The 8,936-nt window shown below is 40.4% G+C and overlaps 1 protein-coding gene across 1 annotated transcript; it reads left to right on the top strand.

Moving 5' to 3' along the window:
- Nucleotides 1-810: 810 nt before the first annotated feature.
- ATP4B (ATPase H+/K+ transporting subunit beta) lies at nt 811-8,368 on the top strand. The gene is made up of 7 exons (XM_023918314.2): nt 811-982; nt 2,409-2,537; nt 3,683-3,796; nt 4,603-4,802; nt 6,123-6,179; nt 6,696-6,788; nt 6,970-8,368. Exons 1-7 carry the CDS (start codon nt 871-873, stop codon nt 7,129-7,131), a joined length of 867 nt encoding a protein of 288 aa, XP_023774082.2. The 5' UTR covers nt 811-870; the 3' UTR covers nt 7,132-8,368.
- The last annotated feature ends 568 nt before the right edge of the window (nt 8,369-8,936 follow it).

The raw sequence follows: 8,936 nt of genomic DNA, 5'->3' as shown, positions 1-8,936 counted from the left end.
GTGGGGTGGAACTAGGTAATCTTTATGGTCTCTTCCCACTAAACCATTCTGTGATTCTATGAGTCTGGCTTGACTGAGTTGGGCTGTGTCCCAGTAGCAGTACTGGCCCCTCAGGGACACCACTGGTTGAAGCTGGATGCCCACATGCTGAGTCCCAGCTGTCATACAGCTGCCATCTATTCCTTGGCCTTTCCAAGCCAAAGCACAGCTTCCCACCAGCTCTGCAGATGTCTAATTGGGTGATGTGGAAATGGAAATCCTCCATGTTTGCCAACCAGTCCACTTGTGGCAGATGTGGTGCACCCTTAGTAAATCCCAACCACCTTCTTGCCTTCCATCTGCTTGCAAACAGTTTCCAAAAGTACTTGCATATTTAAAAAGCAATTACTTATAGTCTAACCATCCACCCTGCAATAGCCTATTTCCCAACAAATGGCTACACATTGGAGTAGGAGAACTGTATCTACTACTTGCAGGTTACTTGGAATAAAAGGTAAAAAAAGAAAGCCCAGAGAGAAACAAGTTCTCTGCTGCTTTATCTGCTCTGATAACAGCTATCACACAGAGTCTGTCGCAAACACTACGGGCTCTGGGCAAAATGCGTAACTCTGCTGACCTGCTAAGGCAGTCAAGAGAAAGGAGAAGGGCATTTGATAGGAACAAACTTTCCCTTGCCAGCGTTATCAACACCCTTTATAAAGGTTGATAGTGGTGAGCAGGGGCTTTCATTGGCGCAGGAAGCAATCTCAGTGACCTTCAGTGGAGAAGAAGGTATAAAACCCAAAGTCTTTTTCTTGGTCGACTGTCTGGGCAGCAGTTGAATTCCTTAGTTTCCAAGGAGGACACATTTTTGGGAACTTTTCTGAGAAAATGGCAACTTTAAATGAAAAGAAGACCTGCAGCGAACGCATGGCAGATTTCCGTCGTTTCGTCTGGAATCCAGAAACAAAGCTCTTCATGGGAAGGTCCCTAATTAACTGGGGTAGGTGTTCACCTGCAAGAGCCTTCTCTTCCTTCTGGCAGACTTAAAAACTGTGTGGGGGAAAGTGTTGTCCTAATGAGTGGGACACACTGTAGGTATGTTGAAGCCAGAAGTTTTCATATGTGCTTCTAAGCCACTTTTTGGGCAGCTCTATGAGCTGGATCAAGTAGATCAAAACACTTATCCATGTAGTTCCTGCAAATGCATGACTTCAAAGTGGTTTTCAACCAAATACCTCAAAAGGAGAAAAATTTACACATGAACAGGAAACTTATTAATAGCTAGGGGTGATGGTTATAGTGTGGTTTTGACATTGCTAATTAAAAGGGGGTTCAGGTACATGGAGAAATTTGCTTAATTGGTGAATTTGTCCAAATCTTTGGAAACAAGTTTCATTTTTCTGAAATTCCTTTCTGAATTATTGTCTGCTCAGTAGATCTTGTATCTTACCACTGCGTGCTAGCATGTATTTTATACCAATATATACCAGCAGGTATTTCACACCAGCATGTATTTTACAAAAGCAAGTATTTCAGCTGAGCCTCCCTTCCTACAGTCAAACTTGTGTCTACAATGATGATCTGTATTATGATCTACATTCTGGGAAGAGCAGCAAGGACCGTTGTAAGGACTATCCATACTCTTCCCAGACTGTAGGAGTAGCTGCAAGTTTCCAGGTGATTTTTTCCTGCCTGTGCATGTAGTTTATTGGCTGCTCCTAAACCAGAATTTTACAGACAACGCAATTGAAATGTGAGCCTTTCAAGCTGGTAGAGAAGAAGGTGCTACAAGGCACCTGTGATTACAAGTAGAGGTTTCTAATAGCACCCCTCCAAAACAACCACTGGCTGCCTGTACAGCACCAGTCATGTGTAAGGCACCTTATGAACATACAGACAAAAACACACCAATAATCTTTTATTATCTCACAGCTGAATTAAGTAGCAAGATGGCACATTTTGCTGTTGATGATTTCAGCTGTGCAAGGCAGTGAAATGACACGGGTCTAAAACCAAAATGCCTGAAGTACCGTTATCTGTCATCCAAATAACACAAGGAGCAATGTGGGTTTGTCAAAGAAATACCTCATCATCTGTGTCACTTAGCCCACGTGTAATAAGTAGATAAATGGTCTTAGTATGTGAAATTACTTCAAGATGCCACATAACCTTTGAACTTCAAATAATCTGAGCTCAGCACCAACTCCTTCAAAAATCCTTGTAGAACTATACAATTTTTTTCTCTAAGAATATTTTTTGAGTGTAGAGAAAATGGTCCAAAGCACCTGTCCCTTTAAAGGGAGAACTTCCCAGGGGACAAGGGTGGAAAGGAGATAGCTGCTGCTGCCAGGATCATCCTGGCTTCAGAGAGAGCACTGCACAGCCTTGCTCAAAATTTGAAATTCTGCCCTTATTCTTTTCCACAGTGTGGATCAGCCTCTACTACCTGGCTTTCTACGTGGTGATGTCGGGGCTGTTTGCACTTTCCATTTTTTGTTTAATGAGGACGATTAATCCGTACGAGCCGGATTACCAAGACCAGCTGAAATCCCCAGGTACTGCCAGGGTCCCACAGCAGCTGCGTGGGGCTGCCCTGGGCTGAGAGGCATTGGCAGAGCCCAGGGCTGTGGGGAGACCAAGGTGGAACAAATCTGCCCAGACAATCCCTGCAAAGTTTAACCTCTGCCTTAAAACACTTTCAGGCTTTAAAAAAAAAAATCTGGCACATTTATTTATGTATTGATACATTAATATACCTATATATCAATATATTTATGAATACATAATATGAATTATATATATATTCATTTATTCATCTTGCTCTTCGGGTGCCCAGTCTCTGCCTGTAGCAGGTCACCTTCTCTCCCCATGGGCAGGGGTCAGTCCCTGGGGAAGTCCTAGGTTCTACTCCAAATCCCCAAGCACCAGAGGGCTTTGGGGTGCCCAGCAAGATGTAGAGGTGATGGGGTGAACAGCCTGGGGTGGGTATTTCCATGCTTGCCCAGCACCGTGGAAAGTCCCTGGGAGAGCAGATCCTTGTCAGCAGGATGTGCTGTGCCAGTAGTCAAGGAAGTAAAAATAAGACAAATACAGGAATACAGATTTGTGGGACATGAAAAGAGATAGGGGAGATGATCAGAGACCCTCAGATCAGTACACTGATAAAACTTCACACTCCAATAGCTTGTTTCCAAAATGGGAGTGGGAAAAAAAAATAGCCCTAAAAATTATTCTGTCAGATACTTTTTTTATTTTGAAGTTTCCACTCCCAGTATTCAGCAAGTTTGGTGTTTGCTGGGAAAACAATTCCTGTGACATATTATGTGTGGCTTTTTCAAAAGTTGTTTCTCGTGCTGCCGTATGATCTGTTTCTTTAACCCGACGTGACTGTTATTGCTAACAAGTCCTGGGGAAATCCAGTGCAATTGCTGGAATGATTTTACAAGCTCTTCTTGTAACAGCATGGATAGATGTGAAAAGAAAATAATTCGGCAGCAGCACAAGCTTTAGGGTTTTGGTTGAACAACTCACAGCTGAGGTGGTTTCTGTATATGGTTAAATCCTCCCCAAAAAAGGCTGGAGGATCTTACACACTTAAAATGAGTCGTGATGCAGCATAATTGCTACTGTCAATTTAAATAAACAAATCTATGCCTGGCACCTCTCCTCTGCTCTGTCTTCCGTTTTCTCCCTTGTGAAGGTGTAACCTTACGACCTGATGTTTATGGGGATAGAGGACTACAAATTTATTACAACGTATCTGACAACAAAACCTGGGAAGGTTTAGTGACAACTCTTCACACTTTTCTGACAGGTAAAAATTAAATTTCTTGCATAATACTGGAAAAAGGTGGTGCCCTATTTCCCATTCTAGGTCTGAGGACTTTAGGTCAGTGCTTCCATTTTACATTTGCCCTTCCCAAACCACAGATTTTGATTGGAAAGTGCATCTTCTGAAAGGGATGAGCAAATCGTCTCATGAATCTATAAATCAAACATATGTACACATCTATTAAAATCCAGGCTCTGCTTCAGGGCTTTTACTTTGTTTAATCCTAAACAGTCTTAATAAAATAGACCAATAGAAAGTCTGATGGAAGAGAGAGGACAATAGGTCTTCAAAATTAGTCTCATCTAAATTAATCTAATTAATTTGTCTGTGACTACAAACATCAAAATGCCATAATAAATCTCATAAAGCATGGTGTCTCCAGGGAATACTCAAAGTAGGTTATGTGCTCCAATTGCCTCTTCATGTCTTAGCACGTTTATATTCCTATTGAGCCTTAATATCATAATTCTTCATGTTTCTCACACACATATTGAGAAAAATTATATTTGAAATTGACTTTATATGGAGCTATCAACACAAACTGCCAGCCTTAACTCAATTCAATCTCTTTCCTTTTGCTTTGGTTGGATATTAAAAAAATAAAAACATAACAAAACTGAACCAAAGCCCTAAACAGTTTAAACTTTCCTTGTTCCATCTAATCCCAACTTCACTTGAAGTACAGTCTCCCATGATAGAATCTCTGGCCTGATGCTGGGATGTATAATTTGCATATGAAAAGCTTCAGAGGGTTGTTTTTTTTTGTCTTTCTTCCTTCACACATCTAGCATATACACCAGCTGCTCAGCATCTGAACATCAACTGCACCAATAATACATACTTCATCCAGGACACCTTTGATGGCCCGAATAAAACAAAACTATCCTGCAAATTTACCTCAGACATGCTTCAAAACTGCTCCGGCATCACAGACCCAACTTTTGGATTTCCAGAAGGAAAACCGTGTTTTATTATAAAAATGAACAGGGTAAGTACAATTTCAAGGTGCTGAGCAAAAAAAAAGTAAGAGTAGCTGGATTCTCTGCTGGGAGCTGCTGTGTCTTTGCTGCTGTGGGCTCTAAACTCTGCTTTCTACTGAGAATCAAAAATCATGTGTTTTTTCCTGACAAACCTCTGGAGTTACCAGGGAAATCCAAACTTTTTCAGCATTCCTACAAAAGTAATAAAGGGCAGTGATCTCTGAAGTGACTCTATACCTCAGTTCAGTTCAGTTTAGCTCAGTTAGTGCCTCTGCAGGGCTCTCATCCCACAAACTAGCACCAAAAGTTTCATCCTGCAATACCACATTCCTGTGCCTTCAGCTGAGGCATCAGGGTGTGACAATAACTGATATGCTTTCAGAGAGGTGATAACTTATTTCTCCAGGCAGCAAAGAAAATATTTAGAAGAACCTATAAAGCCAAAATTCAAATCTGGAGGATATTTTTCTCAGGAAAAACCATCAATACATTTTTTGGAAAGGAATAAAGGGAATTTTCAATGTTTTAATTTTTTTTTTCAGGATGTAGACAAAGGCATATGCACTTTATATTTGGTTTTGGGTAAAATTTTGAGCCTTCTGATTCAGTTTGGGTAGAAAGTGAAGGGCTCAAATTCCCCTCCAGTTTCTGATAGAAAAAACACTGCATTTTTTGTTTGGCTTGCACCTTAGGTATTTCCAAAAATCTGTGCAAACCCTAACCGGGAGGGGAGCTGCACCCCTGCCTCTGTCCGGTGAAACAAGTTTTTCCCAAAAATGCCTTCTTTTAGCAAGACTGGGTGCCATCCCCAGCAGGGAAAAGATGTGAATAGTGACCAGGGGGCTTCACCCCCTTTCCCTTTTGCCTCTACAGGATGCAACCCCCTCTAGCTCTGCAGGATCAAACTAATCCAAGGGGTTTTCTGCCAAAACCAAGGTTTTCTAAGAAGGATAAGATCAAAAGCACGGATATTCAGCTTTTCCTTTACTGACACACAATTAACAGCTTTAGGAGACTGCTGGCTGCCTGGGCATCAGCAAGGACAGGTGGTATGGGTGGGTAAATGAGCTGGACTCGCAGGAGGTGCAATGCTACTTGCTCTGGCCAGGCTAGAGCCTATCAGCAGTGCTCATCCCAGGTAATGCCATGTCCTGTTTCCTAAATATCCAGCCACTACAGATTTTCACCTACATAAATGAGATGCTGTTTGAGAAAGCCTTCCGCAAGAACATACTAAGCATCCTTTGAAGCTCAGCTCTCAAGTAATTGATTGCCTGGTTTTATCTCAAAACAATTTCCAAGATGACCAAATGTGTTTTCTTTTTCAGATCATCAAGTTTTACCCTGGCAATGGCACTGCACCAAGGGTGAACTGCACATATGTGGTAAGGGTTTGAGGTCTGGGTCTCACATCTTTCAAGCACTGCAGCTTTGAGAGCAAGAAAGTGCAGTGGTGACCAAAAAAAATACCCTTGCAGCTCTGGAAATCAGATCCCAAATATTTGGAATATTCTCAGTTCTTTGCAAGCTCTTGCACCAGCTGACATGCTAAGGAAAAAAACCTCCAAGTTTGCTTCATTTTAGATCACCTGAAAATTTGCATTTTCAGGCTGCAGAGAACATTTGCTGTTTGCTTTCAGCTCCCTGTAGTGATGTTCACACCTCAGCACAGCAAGTCCAACTCACCGAATTCCCAGCTGCTACCAAAGGACACTTGCCTGCTTTTCTTGGCAATATTAACAGCGGGAGATTCCCACTTTTACTTGAAAAATAAGGCTGGTGCTAAACAGCCTGCTGAACTTGAGCTTTAACACACACTTAACAGCCCTAAAACCCTTGCCTTGGGCTGGCCGATGATTTCCTCACCAACAGAGCTCCTTCCTTTCTTGTTTTACAATCAGGGTGAGGAGTCTCGCCCGCTGGAGGTGGATTACTACCCCGTGAATGGCACCTTCAACCTGCACTACTTCCCCTACTATGGGAAAAAGGCTCAGGTGGGTGCTCCTGTATCTAACTTTTCTATTTATGTAAGGTGAAACACGTGGAGCATCTTTGCTATCCTATGAGAACCAAAGAGGCTATTTCCAAGACCTCATTTTTAAACTGTAAGTGTAAAATTTAAGTATTTTTCTGGTTTTTTTTTTTTTAATTTGTTTTTTTAATTTCTTCTCCTAGCCCAGCTACAGCAATCCCTTGGTAGCTGTGAAATTTCTCAACATTACAAGAAATGTAGAATTTAAAATAGTGTGCAAAATCATTGGAGCTGGAATTACCTTTGATAATGTTCATGATCCGTATGAAGGAAAAGTGGAATTTAAACTGAAAATAGAAGACTGAGCAGCAACAGAGACACTTCTGAAAGATGTATGAAGAGTAAACTTATCACATTCATCGATATTTATTTTCTCACTATGGTTCCCATATAAATTACAGTGCAGAGACATTTCCTACTGCAAGATGGCCTATAGAGCTAAAAATCAAGATCCTGCTCTCCGTGTGTAAAGATGAAGATTATCTCAATGTACATAGCTTAATATTTCATGTCTACAGGATGCTGCTGCCTTCATGCAAATATTTGTACAAAACAAGTTTCCCCAAAGGGTGCAGCTGTTCCTTGAAAGAACATCAAGTATAGACTCAAACGATTATTTTCAATCACTTTTCAAACCATAAAAAATAATTGATGTATGATACTAAATCTTGGCTATTGAGAAATTAGATAGCTTGAAAAGGCAATCAATACTCTGAAATACTAGCAAGTAATTACATTTTCAATCTCTGTTGTATAGGATGCATAAAAATGTATTAAAATTATCTGTATCCCAAGGCATTGGCTTTTTGCACTAGTCAGCTGAGTCAGATTTTTTTTAGTTGACAAATCAATGACTGCAAAAGAAGTGAACTTGAAATCTGTCCTCTAGCTCAGATTTCACTGTACCACTTACCTCTATGTATATAACGTAATAAAAATGACTGGTACGACTGTAACATCCAGCTACATCCAAGAAACGGTTCATTTAACTAGAGGTTGTAATTTGTTTGGGGTTTTTATTTGTTTGGTGTTTTGTTGTTGTGTTTGCTGTTTTTGTGATGGTTTTATTTGTTTTACCCAGCAGAATAGCCCTGTATTGCAATGATGAGTTTTGGGTTACTTGGAGTAATCTGAAAGATGCTGAAGTAACACTAAATCTTTAAGCGAATCTAAACTTTGAGAAGTCTGACTGAATCACATGTAATACAAAGAGACAGGATTGTTGTGTCTGTATAGGATATTAATGTTACCTGAAGTCCAGGATGTTCCAGCCAGAGAATAAACACTGCATACACACAAAAAAAAAAAACATCTTCAAGAGCACAAATGACTTTACACTTTCACTGCTTGGACATTTCAGAAAGTGAGAAAATGTAAAAGATCACCTCCTGTATGACAGCAACATGCAGCCAGACAGCTTGTAGACAGAATCCAGTTGGAAGGGGGGAATATTTAATCTTCAAATCCACAAATGATATTTGAGCCTTTCTTAGAAAAAATCTACATTTCAAAACCACTAAGAAAATGCTTCCTAATATAAAACATTTTTTTTTCCCCTGGCCTTTTCTGTTTCAATTTTTACAGTGAATTTTACAATAAATTTGCCTTTCTTCTAAGAGACAATGAAAATCAATTTTATATTCTTTTTGGAACACAGGTGCATCTTTCCAAAATAACACGGAAAACAATAAAATACTTTTCATAATAAAACAGTAACTCAGTTCAAGTTTGGTTAAATGTTGTTTACAAACAGAACATTTAAATATTTCCAAGAAAACCAAGAACTCTTCCCTTGGTGCTCTAGATTCTCTGCTTGACTGTATTTAGTATCTACAGCTTGCACTGAGCTGGGCAATGCAGCAGCACAAGCTCACATTCCAGTCAGCCCTACAACCACAGCACAGGAATATGCTGAACAAATTCCCTATGGATTGCGTGCCTGCAAAGCTACAGCTTCAGAACAACAGCCTAGACCAGAGCTTCACAGAAAGACCTGTGATGGGATAAAGGGAAGCACTCCTGTACTGACATGAAAAAAAGATCCACCAAATCTGATTCTCTATGTGCAAAGATTGCCATCCTGAATTTAAATGCTGCTTGAACTTCTAGC

Source organism: Cyanistes caeruleus, chromosome 3, assembly GCF_971803275.1.
Source record: "Cyanistes caeruleus chromosome 3, bCyaCae1.hap1.1, whole genome shotgun sequence".
NCBI classification, from domain to species: Eukaryota; Metazoa; Chordata; class Aves; order Passeriformes; family Paridae; genus Cyanistes; species Cyanistes caeruleus.
This window is presented reverse-complemented; position numbering and strand designations above follow the sequence as displayed.

Coding starts and splice junctions, on each gene's coding strand:
- ATP4B (XM_023918314.2), top strand. CDS start 871: ATGGCAACTTTAAATGAAAAGAAGACCTGCAGCGAACGCATGGCAGAT. Junction 983..2,408: donor AAGGTCCCTAATTAACTGGG/GTAGGTGTTCAC, acceptor TCTTTTCCACAG/TGTGGATCAGCCTCTACTAC. Junction 4,803..6,122: donor TTATTATAAAAATGAACAGG/GTAAGTACAATT, acceptor TTTCTTTTTCAG/ATCATCAAGTTTTACCCTGG.